This window comes from Chanodichthys erythropterus, chromosome 16, assembly GCF_024489055.1.
Source record: "Chanodichthys erythropterus isolate Z2021 chromosome 16, ASM2448905v1, whole genome shotgun sequence".
Lineage (NCBI taxonomy): Eukaryota > Metazoa > Chordata > Actinopteri > Cypriniformes > Xenocyprididae > Chanodichthys > Chanodichthys erythropterus.
The window spans coordinates 19210765-19238720 of NC_090236.1; the positions used below are offsets into that span (position 1 = coordinate 19210765).

General features: G+C 41.5%; 1 protein-coding gene and 1 long non-coding RNA gene across 3 annotated transcripts; both read right to left on the minus strand.

Annotated features, from left to right (window-relative positions):
- Positions 1 to 479: 479 nt before the first annotated feature.
- Positions 480 to 27820, minus strand: nos1apb (nitric oxide synthase 1 (neuronal) adaptor protein b). 2 transcript variants are annotated; one of them, XM_067363003.1, is made up of 10 exons: positions 26972 to 27820; positions 26580 to 26651; positions 24780 to 24872; positions 24574 to 24632; positions 23923 to 24031; positions 19203 to 19281; positions 17731 to 17834; positions 4891 to 5031; positions 4249 to 4420; positions 480 to 2489 (listed from the first exon to the last, which is right to left on the minus strand). In XM_067363003.1, the coding sequence occupies exons 1-10, from the start codon at positions 27074 to 27076 to the stop codon at positions 2134 to 2136; spliced, it is 1290 nt and encodes a 429-aa protein (XP_067219104.1). In that variant the 5' UTR covers positions 27077 to 27820; the 3' UTR covers positions 480 to 2133. The 2 variants fall into 2 exon arrangements, with proteins under 2 accessions (XP_067219104.1, XP_067219105.1); XM_067363004.1 differs by lacking the exons at positions 17731 to 17834; positions 19203 to 19281.
- On the minus strand, positions 12934 to 15590 carry LOC137003002 (uncharacterized). The gene is made up of 3 exons (XR_010891928.1): positions 14785 to 15590; positions 13519 to 13756; positions 12934 to 13320 (listed from the first exon to the last, which is right to left on the minus strand). It is a non-coding gene; the product is annotated as an uncharacterized lncRNA (long non-coding RNA).
- Positions 27821 to 27956: the final 136 nt, after the last annotated feature.

Genomic DNA, 27956 nt, shown 5'->3' on the forward strand with positions numbered 1-27956 from the left:
ACAGAAGAGGATTAGGGCCAAGCAATAATAAAAAAAATAAAACCATCTCGAGATTAAAGTTGTTAAATTTCGAGAAAAAAGTCTAAATAAAATGTTGAGAATAAACTTGTTAAATTATGAGAAAAAATTTGTTAAATTTCGAGAAAAAAGTTGAGATAAAATGTTGAGAATAAACTCGTTAAATTTCGAGAACAAAAAAAAAACATTGAGATAAAATGTTGAGAATAAAGTCATTAAATTATGAGAAAAAATGTATTCGTAATCTCAATCTCATAATTTCTCGTAATTTAATGACTTTATTCTCAACATTTTATCTCGACTTTTTTCTCAAAATTTAAAGAGTTTTTTTCTCGTAATTTAACGAGTTTATTCTCAACATTTTATTTCGACTTTTTTCTCGAGTTTTTTTTTATTTTTTATTTAACAACTTTAATCTCAAGATGGTTTTATTTTTTTTATTATTGCTTGGCCCTAATCCTCTTCCGTACTGAACAGTAATTGTTAAAAATGTTTTAAGTGTTTTTTGTCCAAGAAATGGAGGTAACTGGGGCCCAAAACAACATTGATTGAACTCCATTGACTTTTATTATATGGAAAAAAACAGGTCTGCAAACGGGTGTGGAATGACATGAGGGTTAGTAAATAATGGCAGAATTAAAATTTTTGGGTGAACTATGTTTTTACAATTAGACATTGTTTGGCTGATTTTTAGTAGAACAACCTGAACACTAACTGGCTGGGATTTTCATAAATAAATACAGTGGGATGTTTAACATCTTTCAGTTTTTTTTTTTTTTTTCTTAAATAAGCACATAATATACTTTTTTCTTTTCTTTTTTTTTTTTTTTTTTTACAATTTTATTCTGACAGGCAGTGTTGGAGGTAATGCATTACAAGTAACTTGAGTTACGTAATCAAATTACTTTTCAAGTAAAGTAACGCATTACTTTTTCAATTTACAACAAACTAAGTTACTTTTTCAATAAGTTATAAATACTTCTTCACATTTATTGACTGAGGGTCAAGACTCACACTATGCACGGCTGCCTTGAACTGAGCCCAAGCGCGATTGTGCCCCCTCCCCACTCCCCTGCTGGCCTGCGCTCACACTTGCACTTAACATTCCAGGCCGAAGCACACTTACGTCATATACAATGCAACTTTTTGAATGGAAGAAAACAGGAAGAAATGCACTTTCGCTAAGATACTGCCTAATATACAGGCTATTTATAATTTATGCCGCGCAGCGATTTTCAATAGCATGTATCAGAGGATTATTACGAAGGCAGCTGACGTTAATGGAGGAATTTGCAGCTTTACTCACAAACTACAATTCCTGTTCATCAATAAGGTGAGAATCAGATCCGTTATAAAATACACTCAAATTAATTACATGAATTGATAAATGTACTAATCAAAGAAGTAATAAAGATGTTTGCCGCCATAATGATGACAGTAGCGCACACAAAAGTATTAACAGTTCTGTGCTCTGGCACAGTTAGCACTCGAGCCCAGACTCACCTCTTCCAAGCGGGCCAGGGCCGGTGTTATTATATTGAAACCAGGTCCCAGAGTGAATAAATTTGAAAACGCCGTCTTTTTGTGACAGAATTACAGTGCCACATAATGTTCTGGCATGTATACTACATCATTTTGAGTCGTTTCAGTGGTTTCGTGTGGACGCAGATATTTTTTGAGATGAGGGGAAAAAAAGATTGGTTTAGGGTAAGCTCTGGCTTCGTGTGGACGTAGCCTTAGTCATTTCACTTTTGGTGTGAAAGGGCTTTAACATTTGCCAAAAACAGAACTTTTTTGTTGTTATTAAAAAGCAAACAAGAAAGCCCAGCCCAGGTGAGAAAAAGTAATGCAAAAGTAATGTAACACATTACTTTTCATAAAAGGTAATGCAATTAGTTACTTTTTTAGGGAGTAACGTAATATTGTAATGCATTACTTTTAAAAGTAACTTTCCCCAACACTGCTGACAGGTGATCATTCTGACAGCTGAAGCTGTAATGCAAAACTCTCTCCACAAAGCTAAAGTGCTTAGCTGCTACCCCTGCTGGTGTGAGCTGTATATTCTTTTTTAATTTTTTTGCAGGAACGGTCTCTCACTCACACAGATGCACAGAGTTACTGGCCCCAGCTGTCCCGGTCATCGCTCTCATCCGTGTTAGACTCATAACCGGATGCGATACCCGACTCTCTGAATCCAGGTGTGTTCAGTGCACTGAGGAACTGGTTCCCTGGAGGAGAGGAACCAACCGACTGATCTTCATCCTGACCCTGACCTGAGTCACGGTCCTGCTCTGGCTTCTTCTCCTGGTCAGGAGATTCTATGAAGAAATGAAAGCTATCCAGTCGAACCAGGCTGTTTGAGAGAGGGAAGCCCCCTCGAGCACTTGAGGGGGGATTTGGGATGGGGTCACGCGACACAGCTGGCATGTTGGCACGCAGGGCGATTTCCAGAAGACTGTCTTGAGATCCCACTTCATAGAGGAAATGACATAATGGCATAGTCAGTAATAGAATAACAGAGAGGTGTCATTACAATTACCTTATTTGACAATGACAGTTTGATTCTATTCTAATGCATATTTCTGATGCAGTATTCAACTTGTTTTAAAGGATTCTGTCACTTTAAAGGGGCTCTATGTAGGAATGACACCCAGTGGTCGAAATAGGTACTGCAGTCCAAATTCAAAATATTGTTTGCCCCACCCCCTCGTTCAAAGACACAGGTGGCCAAGGACAGGCAACAAGAGGGAACGCAATTGACAATGAAAGCTGAGGAGACTTGAACACTGTAAGCTGATGAGTTGATTTATCTGTTTTAATATGCTTTTGTTCATGGAGATTTTTCTGATGGATTCAAAGGCTTTTTAGGTCAGGTAGAATCTGCAGTTCTCTGACCCAGTTTGTTTGCTGGTTTCCATGGTTGCAATACGTGGAGTTTTCCGCCAACTGGCGACCTGTGATGTCGAAATACTATTGGATAAACTGCAGCACGCAGTTTCGCACAGACCAAAACAAAGACAGACATTCCGACACGGAACGCACATTTCAAAGTAGAATATCTGACTGTAGCATTGTTTTTCTGAGAAACAAGTAAGTGAACTTAGCAAGTTTCCTAAATATCTGCAAATATATTGGGGTATTTTTATGCTTTATTAAAGTAAAAATCTTACATATAGCCCCTTTAAAAAAATGTTAAAATAAAAAAATTTGTAATGAAAATATCTACAATATCTTTCAATAATTTGAGGTCAGTAAGATTTTTAATGATTATAAAAGAAGTCTCTTATCCTCTGCATTTATTTGATCAAAAATACAGTAAAAACAGTAATGTTGTGAAATATTACTACAATTTAAAATAACTTTACTATTTTAATGTTTTTAAATGTCATTTATTCCTGTGATGTCAAAGCTGAATTTTCAGCATCCTTACTTCTTCAGTGTCACATGATCCTTCAGAAATCTAATTGTAATATGCTGATCGAATTCTAATATGCTGATCTGCTGCTAAAGAAACATGTATTATTATTATTATAAGTGTTGAAAACAGTTGTGCTGAGTAATATTTCTGTGGAAACTTTGGTACATTATTTTCAGGATTTCTTTATGAATAGAAAGTTCAAAAAGACAACATTTATTTGAAATAGAAATCTTTTGTAACATTATAAATGCTTTTACTGTCACCTTTGATGAATTAAAGTTTTAATTTCCTTCCAAAAAATCTTACTGACCACAAACGTTTGATTGATATTGCATAAAATACTAAAATCTAACTACACACTAAATATAAAGGATTTGTAAAGTTTTTTTTTTTTTTCATTACTAAAGCATACAAAAAAACTTTAACGTTAAATGCTGTCAGCACATTCCTATTGTACATTTAAGGTATATCCATACATACACAAAAATGTATGCATAAATGTTACAAACCAATACCTACAGATACTATTGAGGTCAGGCTGGGACTGGGAATAATTTGGTGCTTTCATAGTCTTTCATTACTTAGAAAAGAGCCGTATGAACATTCTTTAAAATTATTTCTTTTGCAATCAGTGGAAAGAAGGAAGTCGAGAAAGACTTGGAACAACAAAATCATGAGTAAATGACAGGATTTTAATTTTAGGGTGAACTATTCTTTATCATTACTGAGACAAACATACTGAATTATCCCTTAGCCTGGTACATATGGAGGAAACAAGAGCTCTTGAAGCCTTGAGAAGACTTGAGACTCACAGGGAGAGTTCTTGTGTGGTTGAGTGCGAAGCTCCAGCTCTTGCACATGTTTGACCAGAAGCGAGAGATGCTGCAGGAGTTCGGTGTTCTGTTGCAGGAGCTGCTGAACTCTCGCCTGAGCCTCCGTCCTGGCACTGGTCTCCACCGACAGCTGCTTCTGCAGCAGAACCACCTACAGAACAACAGTTAGATTTTTTACACTTCTGTAAGAAGAATGGTGCTTACCTGTGCAAAACCTGCCACTTTGATGATCGGATATTCTGGGTGGTTGCCAAGGCACAAGTTGTTTTAGGTGGTTACTTCATGCCCCATTTTAAAAAAATTCTCTTTGATATTGTGCTCAATAAATATTGTTGGGTGTGGCAGTCAGAGTACTGCTGGTATGCAAGAAAAAATGAGGGTATGCTACAGATTAAAATATAGAAGTGCTGCGTACCAGCCAACTTTCAGAATTTTTGTTTTATAAACTGATTTAGACAAAATAGAATCAAATTGTAAAAATGTCTATTTAAAGGTTATTGGCTAAAATCAATATAATGAAAATTATTATTTGCTTATTGTATCAGCCAGAATCAAAAAAAAAAAAAAAAATTCACTGTCAGTACAGCCAGCATGAGAAAGCATTTAGACATGTGATGTGACCTGTGCTGAGGCGGCTTGACTCCTCTGCTCCTGCTGCTGTAGTTGCCTCTGCAGGAGCTGCACCTGATGGCTCACAGTTAGAGGGCTGGAGAGAGGAGACGCCAGCCTGGATGACTCCACCAGCACTGGTGCTTCACACACCTGCATGGAGAAAGTAGAAGATACACACTGTTTATTATCTTTAAGTTGGCATTTTGCTTTGCAGATGAGGATCAATAAAGCAAATTAGTACCTAATAATTAACCATGTGCAATTATTACAATTGGTACTTAGACCTATTAGCTCTTTTGAAATGTATCACGCAGTGAGAATAGTTTAAGGTTGATAGGAATGACTGTTTTGTTTCTACCAACTAATCATATTCGAGAACAATAGGATATCATCACCATTGCTATGCCATCTTGGAATATGGAACAAGTTATGCACTTACAATACGCTTATCACAGTGACAACCCTTCCTAGAATGGCCTGGGGTATTACTTAAAATCACAGTAGTTTAGTTCCAGAATTTAGTTCCAACCCTGCTCCAACACACATACCTGCAGCAAAGAATACAGAACCCAAGAGGCGACACTCTTTTTGGGAAACAGCCACTAGATTGCTCTCCGGTAGCACGGCCACCATTATGGGGTGAAAATACTAACGGGACCATAGAATCTTTCACATCTTGCGCACCCAAAATTGGCGAATTTCTCTGCCAAATCAGAAGCGCAAAAAAATGAAATAATCAGTACATTTTATGGCACCTACAGTAAATGTTGTATTGTCTTATATATGTTTTATTTTACCAGTTGTGGAATCCAACCATTCAACCATCTGAGGTAACGTATAGTTAGCCTACTTTATTGAGTATTTCCATTTTATGCAACTTTACACATTTATTGATAGTAAATTAATAATTAATACATTTAAGATCATCATGTTTGCGGCGAACAATATATTTCAGACCTAGTGAAGCAATAGTAATAATAGTACTAGGTCTGAATTGAAATAGGCTATATTGTACATTTTAATGGATCATGCTACAAACATAATGATCTTATAATTCATGATGCATAATTCCCACTTTTTGACACTTTTGCTTTAAAAAAACATTAGACAACAATGCAAAATCAAGCTGTTATATTCATATATTTATTGTCCAACATTCCCAATTTTTTCTGATGCATGTCCTTAATTTAATTTTATATGTCAGTATTAAATCAGTGTTTATAAGCCTAATGCTAATACTAGATCTTTTAAAGAATTTTAACCCAAACTGACTGGGTTTCTAGAGAGTAAAAAGGTTTTGTGAAAAAAGTGGAAGACACACAAAATCTGTAAAATAAACTGTTAAAAGGATTGATGATCACTAGTGATAATATTTTATTATGTGTTGTCATCATTCAGGTTCGATTTCAGCTTTAAAGGGTTAGTTCACCCAAAAAGACCTTCCTTCCACACCCGTAAGACCTTCCTTAATCTTCAGAACACAAATTAAGATATTTTTGTTGAAATCTGATGGCTCCGTGAGGCCTGCATAGGGAGCAATGACATTTCCTCTCTCAAGATCCATAAAGGTACTTGTTTTTTTGGCGCACCAACAATATTCTCGTCACTTTATAATATTAATATTGAACCACTGTACTCACATGAACTGATCTAAATATGTTTTTAATACATTAATGGATCTTGAGAGAGGAAATGTCATTGCTGGCTATGGAGTGTTCCGAAGATGAACGAAGATCTTACGGGTGTGGAATGGCATGAGGGTGAGTAATAAATGACAAATTGTTCATTTCTGGGTGAACTAACCCTTTAATGTACGTTTATTTATTTATTTTTTAACAAAAGCAGCTGATATTGCCATAGAAACTAGTGGACTGCCACTTTCAAGCAGGGCTGCTGCTGGGCGCTGATGTTGCAATGGAACATTCTATTGAGTGTCGCTTCTTGTTAGTGTATATTCTTTGCCTGTAGTTTTTTAAATAAGCCTTGGGGACTTGATGAGCTGGATCAGGTGCGTTTAATAAGGGTTGAAGCTAAACTTTGCAGAGCTGTGACCCTCCAGGAACTGAGTTTGACACCCCTGCTTCAGTAAGTTTGAACCCAGAACCTTTTAATTGCCTGCTTAGATACTGAACCACTGCTGTAGAGACTTTAAGGTAAGTTAAAGTCAGAAACTGAAGTTGCGATAGTCTGTTCTTCCCCATTGTGATATACAGGTGCTGGTCATATAATTAAATATCATCAAAAGGTTTATTTATTTCACTAATTCCATTCAAAAAGTGAAACTTGCATATTATATTCATTCATTACACACAGACTGATATATTTCAAATGTTTATTTCTTTTAATTTTGATGATTATAACTGACAACTAAGGAAAATCCCAAATTCAGTATCTCAGAAAATTAGAATAGTGTGAAAAGGTTCAATATTGAAGACACCTGGTGCCACACTCTAATCAGCTAATTAACACAAAACGCCTGCAAAGGCCTTTAAATGGTCTCTCAGTCTAGTTCTGTAGGCTACACAATCATGGGGAAGACTGCTGACTTGACAGTTGTCCAAAAGACAACCATTGACACCTTGCACAAGGAGGGCAAGACACAAAAGGTCATTGCAAAAAAGGCTGGCTGTTCACAGAGCTCTGTGTCCAATCACATTAGGTGAAGGGAAGGAAAAGATGTGGTAGAAAAAAAAAAAAGGTGTACAAGCAATAGGGATAAATGCACCCTTGAGAGGATTGTGAAACAAAACCCTTTCAAAAATGTGGGGAAGATTCACAAAGAGTGCACTGCAGCTGGAGTCAGTGCTTCAAGAACTACTACACACAGACGTATTCAAGACATGGGTTTCAGCTGTCGCATTCCTTGTGTCAAGCCACTCTTGAACAACAGACAGTGTCAGAAGCGTCTCGCCTGGGCTAAAGACAAAAAGGACTGGACTGCGGCTGAGTGGTCCAAAGTTATGTTCTCTGATGAAAGTAAATTTTGCATTTCCTTTGGTAATCAGGGTCCCAGAGTCTGGAGGAGGAGAGGCACACAATCCACGTTGCTTGAGCTCCAGTGTAAAGTTTTCCAACAAGACTTGGCACCTGCACACAGTGCCAAAGCTACCAGGACCATGGTTTAAGGACCATGGTATCCCTGTTCTTAATGGGCAGCAAACTCACCTGACCTTAATCCCATAGAAAATCTATGGGGTATTGTGAAGAGGAAGATGCAATATGCCAGACACAACAATGCAGAAGAGCTGAAGGCCACTATCAGAGCAACCTGGGCTCTCATAACACCTGAGCAGTGCCACAGACTGATCGACTCCATGCCACGCCGCATTACTGCATTAATTCAGGCAAAAGGAGCACCAACTAAGTATTGAGTGCTGTACATGCTCATACTTTTCATGTTCATACTTTTCAGTTGGCCAAGATTTCTAAAAATCCTTTCTTTGTATTGGTCTTAAGTAATATTCTAATTTTCTGAGATACTGAATTTGGGATTCCCTTTCGTGGGAACTGTCGACGCTGCGTGGCAACGCATTGGGAACCTTCTGTGTGATGTCGTCACTGAAACACTCATGTATCTAACCAATCGCGTAGCGAGACGTCAGAGACGGGTGACGTCACGGACCAGGAAACTATAAAGCATACCCGGATGCAGAGAACGCTAGCTTCTGTGTCTTCAGCAAGCACTCTATGTTATCGTGTGTCTTATTTGGTGTTGTTTGTCTTATTTCATATAAACAAGTCACGATATCTTTGTCTGAGGACAAGAGTATCTCACACCAATCTATATATATATATATATTTATAAAAAAGACACGTATTATGGCGAGAAACAGCAGTTGAATGGGAGTTGAGTAAGCCCGGGCAGCTCTCTCGAGAGCCGTCTGTGTGCACTATAAAAAAAAAAAAAAAAGAAACTCGCTCTCAGAATACTGTGTTCCAGTGTTCCCCGCAGATCGCGGAAAAGAAGCCATTCGTGGGGTTCACAAATGGATCTGACAGAGGGGTTAGAGACGGGCGTTGCCCTTTCTCTGCCCTTACCTGCCAGGTTCAGTGCCGTCTCCCAGGTGGAAGCACGCTCTGCGGTTTCTTCCCCGGGTTGAGGCACCCGTATTTCACATGCCAGCTCTGAGGAGGTGGATATTGTGATATCGATCTGAGGACTCGCCACCTCACACACATCGTGTTAGGGAGTGGAGCATGCACGTCAGTTCAAAAACAAAGCAGCTGACGGTTCATTCATAAAAATGTCCCGGAGTGTAAAGAAAGAAATGCACTAGCGGGAGTTTTTATCTCCACTCCTGTTGGCTTTATTCTCGAGGGAATAAAAGTCTAACACGAGGCTTAGATCTCGCGTTTGCCGAGGCAGCGCGTGGATTAAGCCTGCAATAAGGAATATACAGCTCGAATCTCGCGTTTGCCGAGGCAGCGCGTAGATTAAGTGTGCAAAAAATATATATATATACGGCTCACTCGGATCTTGCGTTTGCCGAGGCTGCGCATAGATTGCGTGCACGTAGTATATATTGTGTATATAATGTGTTTATATATATCTGGAGGGAACTGAGCAGATGGGAGTTTCCCTTTCTCTCTTTCCCTATAATACCTTGCAAACTATTACGAGCTATAATTCTCTTTGTATTCTAATATATTCAGCCTGTCATTTTTGACTGTTTAAGGATTAAATATTGAATACATTAAATTCTGAGGAATTTAAAGGTGAAGTCTTTGTGAAGTAAGACAGATCTGCGGACTGTTATTATCACCAAGAAGGCTTCAAAGAGGTCCTGACATCTGTGGGCCAGGATCCATGAGGGCAGCCCCTCCGGAGGGGGTCCTGTGTTAGAATATCTGACACCCGTCCCCCTTGGTGCCCTCAGGGGGCCGTTATGCTAACCCTGCCACCCGGTGTGCGTCAGGGCGCAGCGGTCTCCACCGACCCTCCGAGGAGGGTCATGACTTGATTCGTCTGTTTTCTGCCGGTGCGCCGCTCCAGAACGTCGAATCAAGTGCTCAAAAACACCAGAGGCCAGTCTCGAGAGACTGGTTCCCTTAATAGATTTTATAGCAGAATGGAAACTTCTACCGAATATATCAAAATGGGTGCTGCTCATCATAGAAAAGGGTTACAGGGTCTCGCCCGCCCAGATTCAATGAGGTCTTTCCCATAGTGGTGACCCCCGAGCAGTCTCTGGTTATGGAACAAGAGGTTATGACACTCTTGCGAAAAGGAGCTATAGAAAGGGTTCCTCCTCCCAGCAAGCTATCAGGCTTCTACAGCCGCTACTTCATTGTTCCAAAGAAGGATGTGTCCTATCGTAGATTTACATGTGTTAAATCGCTCAATATGAAAGCTCAAATTCAAGATGCTTACACTTAAACAGATTATCCCACAGATCAGGTCCGAGGACTGGTTTGTGGCGATAGACCTGAGAGAGGCGTACTTTCAGGTGTCCATCCATCCTTCTCACAGGAAGTTCCTCAGGTTTGCTTTCGGGGGCAAAGCTTACCAATACAGGGTTCTTCCTTTTGGCCTGTTATTATCACCCCGCACATTCACGAAGTGCGTGGATGCAGTGCTGGATCCACTGAGACTCCAGGGCATCCGCGTACTGAATTACATAGAAAGTGATTCTAGCTCAATCAGAGCAACTAGCAGTTCAGCATCGAGATGCTGTTCTGTCCCATATGAAGAGGCTTGGGCTGAGGCTCAATGCCAAGAAGAGTGTGCTAGTTCCAGCTCAATCCACCAACTATCTGGGTGTAGTGTGGGACTCCACCACGATGCGGGCACATTTGTCTCCCGCTCGGGTGAGTGCCATTCTTATGGCTATGAAAGGGGTGAAGTTAGGCCAGTCACTCACTGTAAAACAGTTCCAGAGACTGTTGGGTCTGATAGCAGCTGCGTCCAACGTGATACCTTTTGGCCTTCTGCACATGAGACCCTTACAGTGGTGGCTCAGGACCAGGGGATTCTCCCCGAGGGGAAATCCTTTTCGCATGATCAAAGTCTCACGACGATGCCTTCGTGCTCTGGTCATGTGGAAAGATCCCTGGTTCCTGTCCCAGGGACCCGTGTTGGGGACTTCTGGTCGTCGCGTAATGCTTACGACAGATGCTTCCCTCACGGGCTGGGGGGCGATCATGAGTGGCCGTCCAGCTCAGGGCTCATGGGAGGTCCATCAGCTCTCCTGGCACATAAATCGGCTGGAGATGATGGCGGTGTTTCTGGCATTAAAACACTTTCTCCCAGACCTGAGAGGCCATCATGTGTTGGTCCGCATGGACAACACTGCTGTGGTCGCCTATATAAATCATCAGGGGGGTCTGCGGTCTCGCCAACTTTACTACTTGGCCCGTCGGATCCTCCTATGGTCCCTAGGGAAGCTGCTCTCTCTGAAGGCAGCTTACATCCCGGGGTATAAAGGGAGCAGACGCCCTGTCGAGGCAGGGGCCGAGGCCCGGGGAGTGGAGACTCCACCCAGAAGTGGTGGATCTCCTATGGAAAAATTTCGGTCGAGCAGAAGTCGACCTATTTGCTTCGGGAGAGTCAACCCAGTGACCACTCTGGTACTCCCTAACACATCCAGCACCACTGGGTCTGGATGCCATGGTACAGACGTGGCCGAGGCTACGTCTGTACGCATTTCCCCCGATCGCCTTGCTCCCGGGAGTTCTGGAGAAAATATGCCGGGAAGGGGTCAGCCTAATAATGGTAGCCCCCTTCTGGCCAACCAGAATATGGTTCTCGGACCTAGTGTCCTTACTAGACGGCTCCCCAATGGAGCTTCCCCTTAGACAGGACAACCTGTCGCAAGCGGGTGGCTCAATAATACATCCCGCCCAGAACTGTGGAAGCTATGGGCCTCGCCTCTGAGGGGGCCAGGCTCATAGATGCTGGTCTTCCAACTGAGGTTGTGGAGACCATCCTTAACTCCAGAGCTCCCGCCACGAGGAAGCTTTATTCCTATAAATGGAATTTATTTTCTGCTTGGTGCAGACAGAATAATATGGACCCTGTCCACTCTCCTATCAGCTTTGTGCTAAGATTTCTCCAAGAAAAATTCTCGGAGGGCCTATTGCCTTCAACCTTGAAGGTTTATGTGTGGCTATCTCAGCCTTTCATGCTTCTCTTGAGGGTGGCTTCTCGGTGGGTCGAGACCCCCTCGTTACTTGCTTCCTCCGTGGTACACTGAGATTGAGGCCGGCCTGGGACCTGGCTGTGGTATTACTAGGGTTAGCTGAGGCTCCCTTCGAACCACTCTCACTGTAAAACAGTTTCAGAGACTGTTGGGTCTGATGGCAGCTGCGTCCAACGTTATTACTATTGGCCTTCTGCACATGAGACCCTTACAGTGGTGGCTCAGGACCAAGGGGTTTTCCCTGAGGGGAAATCCTTTTCGCATGATCAAAGTCACGCGGCGATGCCTTCGTGCTCTGGTCATGTGGAAAAAGCCTTGGTTCCTTTCCCAGGGACCCGTGCTGGGAACTCCTCGTCGTCGCGTAATGCTTACGACAGATGCTTCCCTCACGGTCTGGGGGGGCCATTGTACTCCAGGCCTTCTATCCTCCTCCCTTTGAGTCTTCGGATCAGGAAAAACTGAATTTGCTCTGCAGACCAATTGTTTGTCTGTTATGGGTCCCCTAAGAAAAGGGGGCCCAGCATCTAAGCAGAAGATGAGCAAGTGGGTGGTTGAGGCCATCTCACTTTACATTTAGTCATACATTTACATTTAGTCATTTAGCAGACGCTTTTATCCAAAGCGACTTACAAATGAGAGTAGTAGAATCAATTAAATCAACATGAGAACAACAGTATGTAAGTGCTGAGTGAAGTCACAGTTATGTCAGTAAAGTGCTCATAGCGAATTTTTTTTTTTTTTTTTTTTTTTATAAATAAATACACAGATAGGAGAAGAATATTAGTCAAGGTAAGTGCTACTACTACTGGGTCAAGTGCTGACGAAAAAGATATGTCTTTAGCATTTTTTTGAAAATGGCTAGAGACTCGGCTGCTCGGATAGAGCGTGGTAGGTCATTCCACCAGCCAGGAACAGTCCCGGAGAAGGTCCGTGAGAGTGATTTTGTGCCCCTATGTGATGGCACCACAAGGCGCCGTTCACTTGCAGAACGCAGGTTTCTGGAGGGCGCGTAAGTCTGAAGTAGTGAGTTAAGGTATAGCGGTGCAGGACCGGGTCGTTGCTGCAACATGATCTGTGAAGGTTAGACCATCATCCATCACCACTCCAAGGTTTCTGGCTGTCCTGGAAGGAGTGATGGTTGAAGACCCAAGTTGAACTGAAAGGTTGTGATGAAGTGTTGGGTTTGCACCGATCACAAGCAGTTCCGTTTTTGCAAGGTTGAGTTGGAGGTGGTGGTCCTTCATCCAGGCAGAAATGGCTGTCAGGCAGGCTGTGATGCGACCAGCAACCGTCGGATCATCTGGTTGGAATGAGAGGTAGAGTTGTGTGTCATCAGCATAACAGTGATGGGAGAAACCATGATCCTGAATGACCGATCCTAGTGATGACGTGTAGATGGAGAAGAGAAGTGGACCAAGCACAGAGCCCTGAGGTACCCCAGTAGCAAGATGATGTGACTTGGACACCTCACCTCTCCAAGATACCCTGAAGGACCTACCTGAGAGGTAAGACTCGAACCACTGGAGCGCGGTTCCCGTGATGCCCTTCGACATGAGTGTAGACAGGAGGATCTGGTGGTTCACTGTGTCAAAGGCAGCAGACAGGTCCAGCAAGATGAGTACTGATGATTTTGAAGATGCTCGTGCCAGTCTCAGGGCTTCAGTGACTGAGAGCAGGGCAGTCTCAGTAGAGTGGCCACTCTTGAAACCAGACTGGTGGTTGTCAAGGAGGTTGTTCTGTGAGAGATAAGTAGACAGTTGGTTGAATACAACTCTCTCAAGTGTCTTAGCAATGAAAGGAAGAAGGGATACTGGTCTGTAGTTTTCTAAAAGAGCTGGATTCAGAGTGGGTTTCTTAAGCAGTGGGGTAATCCTAGCCTGCTTAAAAGCTGTGGGAAATGTTCCAGTGTGAAGGGAGGAATTGATAATGTGAGTGAGTGCAGGTAGAATTGAGGAGGAGATGGCCTGAAGAAGAGGAGTGGGGATAGGGTCTAGCGGACAGGTAGTAGGGTGATTGGAAAGAATGAGTTTGGAAACATCTGCCTCAGAAAGCATGGAGAAGGAGGGGAGAATTTGTGTGTTTTCAATTAAGATGTTCTTGTCAGTGTGTGGTGTGGAGAATTGGCCGCTGATGGTTGTTATTTTATGTGTGAAGAAAGTGGCAAAGTCATCAGCTGTAAGAACTGATGTGGGAGGGAGGGGAGGAGGGCAAAGAAGAGAAGAGAAGGTTTTGAAAAGTGTTCGGGAGTCATTTGAGTTGTTAATTTTAGTGTGATAGTAGGAGGTTTTAGCATTGGTGACATTAGTAGAGAAAGAAGAAAGGAGTGACTGATATAAGCTAAGGTCAGTAGGATTTTTAGATTTGCATCACTTCCTCTCTGCAGCCCTGAGTCTAGACCGATGCTCACGGAGAACATCAGAGAGCCAGGGGGCAGAGGGGGTGGCACGGGCTGGTCTGGTTAAGAGGGGGCAGAAATCATCTAAGCAGGATGATAGAGTGGTGCAGAGAGTGTCAGTAGCAGTGTTAGTGTCCATTGATGAGAATTGGTTAGCGGGAGGAAGTGTGGATGAGACCGAAGAGGATAGATGAGATGGTGAGAGGGAGCATAGGTTTCGCCGAAAAGTGACGTGTGGTGGGGTGCGTGATGAGTTGGGGGTCAGGTTGAGTGTGAAAGTAATGAGAAAGTGGTCTGAGGTGTGTAGTGGAGTAACCAGTGTATTGTCGGTGGAGCCACAGCGTGTGTAGATGAGGTCCAATTGGTTACCTGATTTGTGGGTAGCTGAGGTAGCCACTCGCTTGAGATCAAATGAGGCAAGCAGCGTGTGGAAGTCAGCAGCCTGAGGTTTGTCTAGATGGATGTTGAAGTCACCAAGTACTAGCAGAGGAGTGCCATCCTCAGGGAAGGATGAGAGTAACACATCCAACTCCTCCAAGAAGTTACCTAGCTGACCTGGGGGACGATAAACAACTACAACATGAATTTTGGTAGGGTAGGTGATGGTAATTGCATGTGATTCAAATGAGCCATTTTCAGAGAGAGATGGTAAAGGATTGAACTTCCATTCATTGGACATAAGCAAACCAGTACCACCACCCCTCCCAATCTGGCGTGAGGTGTGAGAGAAAGTGAAATTAGAGGAGAGGGCTGCTGGTGTGGCAGTGTCCTCTGGTTTGATCCATGTCTCAGTCAGAGCCATGAGATGGAGATCTGAATAAGTAGCAATAGCTGTGATGAACTCTGCTTTGTTGACAGCAGACTGACAATTCCAGAGCCCAATCGAAATAGAAAACAATGTACTAGGTGACATGGGTAAAGAACGCAGGTTGTTATGGTTGCGCTGCTTACAGCGTGTAGCATGCGATTTACGAGGGTTAGTAATAGTGGGAATTTGGAAGCACATACCTAAAACAAGTCAAAAGACAGACAAGAACACACTGTATAAAGAGGAAAGAAAGAAAAGAGCAATACTCAAGTGTCTTGTCTGTGTCGTTGCTCGGTGGAGTCGCACAGGTAGAGTCGCTGGTCTTTACACTCTTCGGTCTTCACACGAGGAGGGCTTCACATGAGGGCTGCCGCGTCCGCTGCCGCGGTACACTGTGCACTTATACCAGCTTATTACAACGTTAGTTCAGAAGACCACGCCTTACTGACTCAGAGCAAACGAAACCAAACGCGATTTGCCACGTGACCTCAGTAAACAAGCAGTAAAGCAACTATACAGCACTAAAATCAACTAGAAACGACAGCAAAACACTTACAGTATGCAGATCCTCTTGTAGCTTCAATGATTCTCTCTAATGAATGCTAAATAACAACTGTTTATATACTAAGCTGGCTTTGACCACGCCTTACTGACTCAGAGCAAACGAAACCAAACGCGATTTGCCACGTGATCTCAGTAAACAAGCAGTAAAGCAACTATACAGCACTAAAATCAACTAGAAACGACAGCAAAACACTTACAGTATGCAGATCCTCTTGTAGCTTCAATGATTCACTTGCATATGAATCGGCCGGACAGCCCTCTCCATTGGCTGTTCGCGCCCATTTCACTAGGGGTATGGCGGCATCAGAGGTGCTGATGTCTGGAATATCCACTAATGGTATCTGTGATGCAGCTGGATGGGCATGCCAGCACACATTTATCAGGGTTTATACCCTTGATGTTGGCTCCTTTCTGGGGTCTTCTATTTTGTCACTAACATTGGCAAGTATTTGAAGCTACGGCACAGTTGGGATTGCGTTCCCAATGCGTTGCCACGCAGCGTCGACAGTTCCCACGAAAGGGAACGTCTCAGGTTACAGATGTAACCCTGGTTCCCTGAGTAGGGAACGAGACGCTGCGTCTCTTGCCGTACCCCCTGCATACTTGCGAGTGCTTGTTTCAGACTTATCCCAGAAGCTAGCGTTCTCTGCATCCGGGTATGCTTTATAGTTTCCTGGTCCGTGACGTCACCCATCTCTGACATCTCGCTACGCGATTAGTTAGATACATGAGTGCTTCAGTGACGACATCACGCAGAAGGTTCCCAATGCGTTGCCACACAGCGTCTCGTTCCCTACTCAGGGAACCAGGGTTACATCTGTAACCTGAGACGTTTTCCTTAGTTGTCAGTTATAATCATCAAAATTAAAAGAAATAAACATTTGAAATATATCAGTCTGTGTGTAATGAATGAATATAATATACAAGTTTCACTTTTTGAATGCAATTAGTGAAATCAACTTTTTGATGATATTCTAATTATATGACCAGCACCTGTACCCCAATATTTCATAAAATAAAAAAAAATAAAAAAAAACACAAGGATTTTCATGTTGGCTTTAAGTTTTACAAACAAAACAAAATCCACTCGCAAATTAGGTTTGTTTACAGTGAAAAATACAGCACCACCATGAAACTTAGGCCTAAAGGAATTTTAAATAAGAAAAGAAAAAGAAATACACTGGTCTCATATCCATGCTCTTATGATTGCTGTAAGTGAAAGAAGATTACCAGATTCACAGATCACACAACTTCTGCTGTATCGAAGTCATTTTTCAAACCATTACATGAAGGTACATGAAAGCTTTAAACTCCCAAAAACTCCCCAGTGATCTAATATGTGTCAGCATGGAAAGCTTTCATATCTTATTCATTAGAGTAAAGCTAAAATTCTAAGTGTTTAAAATTTGTATCCTTAAATATATAATTCATAAATTAGTCCCTTCATAGCTGGAAAAAAGTTGGCATATCAATAAACAAGACTTATTTAAAATTACCATAAATTCATCTAAAATTTACTTTCAAGGAACTAAAATGATTTTGACAAGTGTTATCATAAGATTCTAAAGAATACTTGAACTAAACTTTAGAAACCAGCAAGTAATTATCCATCTTTTAGCCCTACTTTTGATTATGGCCCAATTTCTGCCCTAAATAACATGTGGGATGAGCAAACTGTAGCATCTATAAATAACAGAAAACAGGCAAAACTTGAGCTATATTTAAAAAGATAACACTTCAGACATCTTATTTCTAATTTCTTCTAAAAAAAAAAAAAAAAAAAAAAAAGCAAGGCTTTCTTTTGGTAAACATTTTATTGAGTCAATGTGAAAAAATAAATATTAAAATTAAGACAATTGAACATATTAATTCTCAATATTCTGCTGGCTGAGGGAACTTGTTCAAACTGTATATAAACCTTATAGTCAGACAGAGGACTTTACCTTGTCATCTTTCTCCAGGCCAGCATTGTCTGATTCCTCAGTGGTGCTGCCAGAAACCAGAGTTTCATCTCTGCTTCTCTCCTCCTCTCCTTTTACAAGCCATGCTGCCAATTCAGATTAATCAAATAATTTAGAATACAAAATAATCAATGGCCAGTTTCACAGGTAGAGATTAGTGAACAAAAAACAAGGGAGAGCTGGATCCAAATGCAGTTATTTTAACAAAACAAATAAAAAAATAAACAAATCAAACATGAGAACCGGGAACAGAATGAACACACCAAACATAATGCCATGAATGAAGACTTGACAAGGAACATAAGAAACATTGGGGTTTAAATACACAAGGGGTAATTGGCAAACAAGACACTTCTGGGAACAATCAAAGAACTAATCAACAAGAATTGTTGAGTAGATTCCAAATGCTAAGGTCTAGGAGAATGGTTGAGTGAATGCTATGCTAAGGTCTAGGAGGATGGTGGAGTAGAAGGTCAGGCCCTTTGGGGCAGAAGTGTGACTGGAAACTAGGGGTGGATTGGAGAGCCAGGGCAGAGCAGTCAGAACAGGGCACCAGGCCCTAGCAGGCAGGACTGAAGACCATCTCAGTGGAGCTGTAGTCCACCAAGGTGAAGCAGATGTCCACCACAGTCGAGAAGATGGGACAGTAGACCCCCACGGTGGAGCAGAAGACCACCACAGCAGAACAGAGAGGCCTGAAGATCCCCACAGAGGAGCAGAAGACCACCACAGCAGAGCAGATGGGACTGAAGATTCCAACAGTGGAGCAGAAAACCACCACAGCAGAGTAGATGGAACTAAATTTCCCCATGGCAGAGCAGAAAACCACCACAGCAGAATAAAAGGGACTAAAGATCAAGGGACTAAGGGGACTAAAGACACCAAGGCATAGCAGAGGACCACCACAGTGGTGCAGAAGACCACCAGGACAGTTCAAGCAAAACTGGGTACTGCCATGGCAAATCAGGCGGAGCTGAATCAGAAAACACAGAGAGGTTCGAAACAGAGAGTTCATAGACGACCTCCGTGGTCGTGTCAGGGCAGACAAAGATTTCCTTGATGACCTCCGTGGTCATATCAGGGTAGACAGGAAGTTCAGGGAAGACCTCTGTTGTTGTATCTGGGCAGACATAGAGTTTATTAATGACCTATGTGGTCGTGTCAGGGTAGCATTTCCCAAAAACATCGTAAGCCTAAGTTGACAGGACCTCTGAACCTCTGACCTCTTTTGTAATGATTGGTGAACTAAAAAAAACGAGGGAGCTGAATCCAAAAGCATTTATTTTATTAACAAAAAAATAAACAAATCAAACATGAAAACCATAAGATGGTTATGATGTTATTGACTGATTTTAATTTTTCTCCAATGAAAATGACAAAACAATAACACTTCAGATGAAATGTGGTTCATGTTTGATTAAATAAAATGTAAGTTAAGGTCAATATCTTCTCACCGTCAGCGTTGTCTAGACTCTGTTTATGACACACCTCAAACGCCTGACCCACGGTCCGCACTATCCTCATGGCTTGGCTCTGAGACACAGACAGTAGATCTTTAAGAAACCAAGGTTTATTGAACATGTCAAACTTGCTTTTCCACATGCAGGTAAACATCTGTAGATTTTTGATTGATATGGGACAAAAAAGCTGTACTGGGAGAGACTTAAGAATTAATTCACCTTCGAGAAAGGATTTATAGAAGAGAACGACAGATATAAGAGAAAGAGAAGGCGTGAGTGAGAGAGGGGGAACATTACATCCATAAGTCAATTCCAAATTATAGTCAGGTGCTGTCGAAGTGATGGATTAGTTCATTTTAGATGGACCCTGGTGCTTCGAACAAAAACGCATGCCAAAGAGGCACTTATCAAGCAACATCAGTTTCTTTTTCCAGAGAAAATGACTAACCTGTTGCTGGTTAAACATATCCCACAAGACTAAATTTTACAACATAATTACTTAGAATAGTCTTAAATAGAATTGTTTTGATTATATCCAAATTCCATAGCTCATGCCAAGTATAATGCACATTAATGACCAATTACATTTCCCAAAACAATTTTCCATAAGGTTGATTTCCATTGCTCAGGAGCTGTGAAAACGTTATTAAATATTCAATATTCAAAATCGTTCATGAAAATTTGTTGACTGTGAGCATGCCATGTGGACAAGAGGCTGTATTTCTGCAACCCTTTGCTTACTGACACAAAACCTGGTACCTGTCATCACAAGCATGACTTGAGGGTACCTTTCATCACAGTTTCACCATCTACTGGTCAGAAAATATATGAAAAATGTATGTAACTTCCAGTTGCCCAAAAATAATGATTTTAGATTTAGATTCTGTGTGGCAACCTGAGTCAGACGATATCCAATTTTCACAGTCCTGGGAACCAGGTCCGGTTGGGCCAGTAGGGAGCAACTAGCAAGACCTGATCCTCGTACTCCCTGACCTTGCACAGCGTCTGTGTGAGAATGCTCACTGGGGGAAACGCATATTTGCGTAAGCCCCGGGGCCAGTTGTGTGCCAGCGCATCTGTGCCAAGTGTTCCCCCGGTCGGGGAATAAAACATCTGGCAGTGGGTGGTTTCTGGAGAGGCATACAGGTCTACCTGTGAGCCTCCGAAACAACTCCAAAGCAGCTGGACCATTGGAGTCTCCATTCTTCTGGAAGTGCAGCTCATGATAGCTTGTTGGCCACACGGTTGAGTGTGCCAGAAATGTGAATGTCGAGAAGTGACCTCAGATGCTTCTGACTCCAGAGGAGGAGATGGTGGGCAAATTGTAAAATGCAACGGGAGCATAGACCACCTTGATGGTTGATGTATGCAGCGGCTGCAGTGTTTTCCGTATGGTCCAGCTCATCTTTGCCCTGTAGGTTCCTCATATGAAGCAAACCGAGCAGTGTTACTGCTGCTGCGGCTACCATCTGCCTCAGGAGCCTCTGAAATATTTCAGTGCGACCGCCGTCCTGCCTTTGAACATGTTCAAGCAGTTCAATACCACTGAACTGCTTGGCACGTTCCTCTGTGAGGCGTACTGTCCGTTCGACCGAATCTCGATACCGAGGAAAGAGATCCTCTGTACTAGCAAGAGTTTGCTCTTTTCCCAGTTGACCCGAAAACCCATCTGGCTGAGGTGACTGAGCACCAGGTCCCTGTGTTCACCCAACTGATCTCGGGATTGTACTAGTATGAGCCGGTCATTGAGATAGTTGAGGATGGAACAAGGGCTGCCTCCGTGACTTTTGTGAAGACACTGGGTGACAGGGAGAACCCGAAGGGCAGGACTGATATGCTCGACCCTGGAATGCAAAGCACAGGAATGGCCTGTGTCGAGGGAGAATGGAGACATGAAAGTACGCATCCTTCAGGTTGATTGCTGCGAACCAATCTTGGGAATGGATGCATTCAGAAATGCATTTCTGCGTGAACATTTTCAACGGTAGCTTGCAGAGACCTTGCATCGGGACCACAGGCATACCTGCAGTGGGGCAGTGAGGCGGAAAACAGGAGCCCAGCCCAGGGGGCTTTCTCTTCAAGGCGACCCACAGCAGGGTCTGAGTGTACATCGCAACATGTACCTGGTTCCGTGATTGGACAGAGGGTGCATGAGAAGGCTTGGTTGTGTCCTTGAACCTCCCACTGCTGCCCGCTGGTGACAGAGAAGGATAAGAGTGGTCCAGTTCTGCACCGTCCACTGCTCTCTGTGCCTCTTGGGACCCAGAGAGGAAGGAAACTGCTCTTTTTTTTGACAAAGTGTGCCAGCTGCGTAACAAAAAGAAAAGGAAACTAAAGATTTTCCACCCAGCCCTCCTCCAGGGAAAGGAGTGGTGCTGTCACCCTCTAAGGAAATCAGTCCCATCCGGGACTCCCATCTCTGGGTCACCTGTCTTAAGGCCTCTTACCCTTGCGCTTGCCAGCCTGCCGATTGTGACCACCCTCGTGCGGGTCTTTCAGTGTTTTGGCTTGGTGAATCTGCAGTAACACAATAGCGTGCAGGGCAGAGGCGGCCTCTCCACAAGCTTTGTAAGCCTTGCTGGTTAGACTCAATGAGTGCTTACAGGACCGGGAGGGGAGACACAGTTCCCCCTATAAGGTGGAGTTAGGGCATAGTTGTATAGCAACTGCCTGTTCTACAGGGGAAATATGCGTGTATCCCTTGGCCACCTCACCATTAAGGGTGGTGAGAGTGAAGGAGAACCTAGGTCTGTTTCTGGCAGAAAAAGTTGCCATCCAAGACCTAGTGAGCTCCTTATGCTCCTCTGGGAAGAAAGGAACCGGCGGAGTGCTGAGAACCAACATGGGCCGCCCAGAGAAACCAATCATCGAGCCTCAAAGGTTCAAGACATGGTGGAGGGTCCACTCAAGCCTGACTATCTCGGCGGCCCCGGAAAGCATAGCCGTCATCTCTGGGTCTGACTCGGATGCTACCACACCCGAAGGGGGCAGCACAGCCGAATCATCATATAGCTTGAAGAACAAACAAATGCTCGGCTCCGAAGCGAAAAGCTGAAGTATGCGTTGCACCTGCTGCTCGTTAAATACCATCGATCTGTCAATCGAATACCATCGATCTTTTGCCTGGTACCTCTCCCCCTTGCGGACTCTTATACCCCTTGTCGGAACCTGAGGCCAAAGTCAGGAGGAGTCCATTGCTGAGGCTCTGGAGAAAGGCTTTATCCAACACTCTACTTGCCCTGCCTTTCCTGGCTTCTTTTTTATGGGTAAGAAGAGTGGAGGACTCCTTCTGTGAATTGACTACTAAGGCTTAAATTCTATCACTATGAAGTATCACTGTCCCTTATCTCTTGTTCTTGCAGCCCTAGAACAGCTGAAGATCTGCAAAGATTTCCTGAATTGGATCTCAGCAACGCCTACAACATGATCTGCATCTGTGAGGGAGACAAGTGGAAAAGGCCATTTTGCTCTGTTCAAACCAGCTACCAGGACCACTCCCTTCAACTGTATCCTGGGCTATCAGCCTCCACCCTGGTCTGGAGAGCCATCTGATGTCCCTGAGGTCAACAAATGGATGCAATGCAATGAAATTGTGGCCCACGTCCATTTACAACATGCCCTTCAGTGACACAAGGAGGAAGCTGTTTGTCATCGTCGACCAAGTCCCGGCTACAGAGGGTGTGGTTGTCCACCAGAGATCTCCGTCTGCGAATTCCGTGCAAAATCATTGATGGCGAAGAGGTCTTCAGGGTCCACCAGCAACTAAATTCTTGACGCCGGGTACCTGGTCAACTGGGAGGAGCATTCATGGGTAAACTCTGAGGACATCTTAAAGGAGCACTCCACTTTTTTTTGAAAATAGGCTAATTTTCCAACTCATTTTTAAACAGTTGAGTTTTACTGTTCCATTCAGCCGATCTCCGGGTCTGGCGGTACCACTTTTAGCATAGCTAAGCATAGTTCATTGAATCTGATTAGACTATTAGCATCTCGCTCAAAAATGACCAAAGAGGGGGTCTGTTTGCCTGTTGTTTTTGACTACTTTCCTTCCTGGATTATATTTGTTTGCCAGTCGGACTGAACTTTGTGTACCGAATCCCGCCTGTTTCTTGTACTAATTTTTTGCTATTACTTATTAACTGCATATGGATCCTAACTACCCTGCCTCTGCCTCTTCATAACAATGTGATTGTTGGGCTGGGCTCAGCTTCTTTTTTTTTTTTTTTTTTGATTACCATTTGTCAGCCATGTAGACAGCATTAACAATTCTGCTAATTTGTTATTAAGATGAATTGTCATCTTAATAACATCTTAATATGAACTGTCACAAAGATAATATATATAGACATAAGATAAACATAAGATAAATGTTTAAGTCTGCAGGGCGCAAAAAGGTATGGACAATATGAACTAATATTTTCAGTGGCAAGACAGCACTGACCCGAATGGGCGAGTGACTGTTCAATCAGCCAACCCAAAACTCTCTCACATTAGTCCTGGACCAGCAGGCCAGCCTTGTTGCTGATACATGTTACTCATCTGATGAATAAGGTGACAGCTAAATAATTGATGTTCGGTGGAATTAATCTACCGCTAAGACATCCCATTTTGCCATTTTTATTCCAATAACCAATCAATATTATTAAGATATTTGTGCCAAATGGAATACTATCAGATGTCTAGAGGATTCCCTGCATAATAGTAATGTGTTTACCTTTCTCTTGGATTTGAAGACATTGCAGCGGAACACATTGCTTTTCTTGTCTCTTGCTATATAACTGAATATCTTCAGGTCCTGTGAGTCATGTGAGACATAAAATATTCTGAAAAGAAAAAAAAAAAGACAAATGAGCTGCAGCAATTGACCTTAAAACTATCTCATTGCCATGGTAACAACAAGGCTAACATGCTCTCACTGACTTGGTCCCTTTGGCATATCATGAAGTATTACAGGAATACATTAAATGTGCTCAATACATTGTGAAATAACAACATGTTTTGGAAATATCACAGTAAACATTACATTATATTAATGTCAAGCTAATATTCTATAAATGGATCCATTTCAGAACGTTGGTATTGATTGGTATTGTTTTAATGCAATAAAACTAAAGTAGACTGACACTAGTCAACACTATTGATGTTGCTGCTAAAATATTTGCTTATGTGCACTGGAGACTTGTTGTTGCTATGGGGATTTCAAAGACATTTTGCTTTTTGTTGCAACTCATGGAGCCAAATGATTTTGATGTGACGTGTACATGCACAATGATAAAGGTCACCAAACCTCCACAGGCCATGCCACTCCAGTCATGAGCAACATTAGTAATCAACTCTCTATGGAAATAAAATGTGGTAAAATTACCTGAAAATGGGGTCTTGGGCCAGTGTCATTTGGCTTTCATCCCAGCTATATTCATATTTCTAACACAAATATTTATCACATTTTAGTAAAGAAATATGTTAATAATTTATCATAATTGTTTGTATATCCATAATTGTACAACATACACAACATCAGAATTAATATTTATAATAAAAACATGAGACAGAAACACTAAAAGAGCTCACCTTTTTCTTTTTCCGCAAAACTACCTTGACACCATCCACTGACACAATAAGACTGACTTTCTTCTTCTTGATGTTCTTAATTTTAAACTCATACTGAAAATAATACATAAAAATAATGATAAACTAAATAAATTGAAACATGAATTGAAACAATCTGTGTACATGTATCTTCTGTACCACCACTGGCATATACTCTAGATGATGATATAGTCATATAATGTCCAAGCAAAATCAATCTAACTCTAAGACCATTGTGAAAACCTTTAGGTAAAGTTTCTTTTCATGTACAATATAAATAGGAGAGTTCTGTAAATTTTCTGTTACATTTAGTCTATACGGGTCATTTTTGACCCGAACATAACAGGTGGCATTTTTCTAACAGCCTACATATAACTCAGTAAACAGTGAGAGACATATGAAACAAATTAATTCATCACTACTAAGTCTTTAAGTAAGACATATAACAAGTTTTCAGAGTAACTGGTTGACAAGTAAACTCGAAGTTGCATTTTGATAAAGTCAACACAATGTATAAATGAACAAACAAGAATAAAAAATGTGGATTATAACACATATCTTATATCACAAATAAAATAGATTCTCAGTGTCTAGGAGAGGAAAACATGAGAAACCTTCACTGATAAGATGAGATATATCAAGATATCAACCACCAATGAAGATGCTATTGCTTTTTGGAAGACTTGCAGTCATTGGAAAATGCATGAGTAAACAAAGACTAGGAAAAAATCAGGAGATCCACAGGGGTCAGATTAAAGGAGATGCACTAGGCATACTAAAATGTGTCTGGGTTGTAAGAACACTCTTTCATCCGAAGCTTAATTGATCATAGCTAAAATGGATCAAAAGCAAGGCAAGCTTATTTTAAAGGAGCGTGATTGTCCTGCTCAGTTCTCCTCAAATACATGAAATAGAAAAGAAAAAAAAAACTATGAAAGCTATGAAATACTACTGACTCAATTAACTGATCAACAGGAAAAGTTCCTTGAAGAGAAATCTTGTGCAAACATGTCTAAACATTGCAAAAACATATTCTCTTTGATGGAGCAAAGTTGATTAGACTAAACCACGCTGCTGCTGCTGCTGCTGCTGCCAGCACACTGGTGCAATCTCATAGCCATAAATACAGCCACTCTGGGCCCCTGAGCAAAGAAGACACTAACAAACAATACACCATCTTTACACTGGTTCCATATTAACAGAATAAACAAATTCCATGACAATAAAAGGGATTATTCATAATTTCAGAGTGTGAGTCCATAAAGTTGACCCTTCAGAGCAAACTGTTCAATCATTAAGAGCTTTGAAAAAACCCATGTTTACAAAGACATGCTATAATACAAAATGAAGAAGAAATATTTAAGGTTTTGCACTATTTCTAGGTCACAAATTGAAATATATTTGTGACATTGACAAGTATATTTTTAGTTATTGTTGTCGTTATTAATATTACTGTTCAAGAATGATAATGATAATAATAATAATATAATTATTATTGTTGGCATTTATTTTATTGTTCTTGACTAATAATAATAGTAATCATTATTATTATTAATATACCCATGAGACATGGAAAAGCCATTTGGAAAATGAATGGATTATTATAATATTAATACTACATAATGTTAATTACCAGTAATATCATCATTCTTAAGCTTGTTAATCAGTCATTTGTGCATGAGATATGTTATTCACACATCATTCTTTCAAAAAGGTCAACTGTCTGCATATTTATGAAGATAATTTTCCTATCCTTCATCGGACAAATTCAGAAACCCTTACCCGTATTCGTCTCATAGCAGCCAATATTTCAATCCTGCTTTTAGGTCGCACAATATCCAGGCTCCCTATGAACTGTGGCAGAAAATGTTAAAACAAGTAACAAGTAAATATGATAAAATGTATATATTCTCGGAAAAGTCAAAGAATTGCATTTATGCCAGTGCAACAGGTGAAGTAGCCACATAATGGTAAAACCTTACATTACAGTGTCTATAGCATATTTACATAATTACACATTAACAATTACAGTCACACTGAGTTGATACAATCCCTTCAACATGATAATTGCATACTTAAGTCACACTCACACTTCAAGAACATGGTAACAAGTACACTAATCTAAATTGTAAGCCATTTTATAAACAAGTGCATTTTTGTTTCTTAATATTTACCTTCACCTCGAATGTGAGCCCATGCTGGAAATGCCCTTCATTATCAGCAGGAATCCTCTGATCCATTGAGTCGTCTACTAAATTATATTTACTCTTCTCCAGCATTGTGTTATGCAATGGAAATATCGTTCGATGCCTTTATTTACTCAAAACATGCTGAAGCCCCTTGGCCGCACTGATTTCTGAGGGTTTTCTCATAGAAATATGACGGCAATGTCCAAAGGCAGAGAGGGATTCGGCATCATTTAGAGTAAATATGATCTTAGTGCCAAGCAGAAGGTTCAAATCGCGTACGCCGCCTGTTAGTACGCTGGATTTCCAGCATGATGATAAATATCCCACCTGTCTCCGCTGGCGCAGACGGTCCCTTTAACTTGAATTTACTATGGAGAATGCTTGCCTGTTAATATTCAGCAGACAAGCCATCACCGCTGAAAGGTTATATCAAGCAAATATTAGCGCGACCTAAGTAATATTCATGAGACAAACATTACCTAAGGATTCCAAGCAAAGACTGCATGAGATCAATATTCATCAGCCAACCTTCAGCGTAGTAGCATTCGTAATTTCTCGTCCATGATTTCAAAAAGGTTTGTGTGAACCCACCTTCACTGTCAGGCTGTGAAATATTGGACTTTAGAAATACTTATAAAGTGCTGACATCTTGTGGTTAAACAGGTGAACAAGACGAGTGCATGGTAGAAAAAAAATGTCAGTCTTATGTAACATGGAGAAGATTCCCCCCTCAAGAACAATGAATATTTACTTTTAAATTGTAACATATTTAGATATAAGTTTAGCATGTGCAGGATGATGTTGCATCAGTCAGTGTGTTATTATGGGACATAAATAGAAACATTTGCTAATTCAGTTGTTATAGCATGAAATGTCAAATATTAAAAGAGTGGTAAGCTAAGTGTATAGCTACCCATACCCCCCACCCCCGGATAAACGTTTAAAGAATGTATAAATTACTTTTGAGATA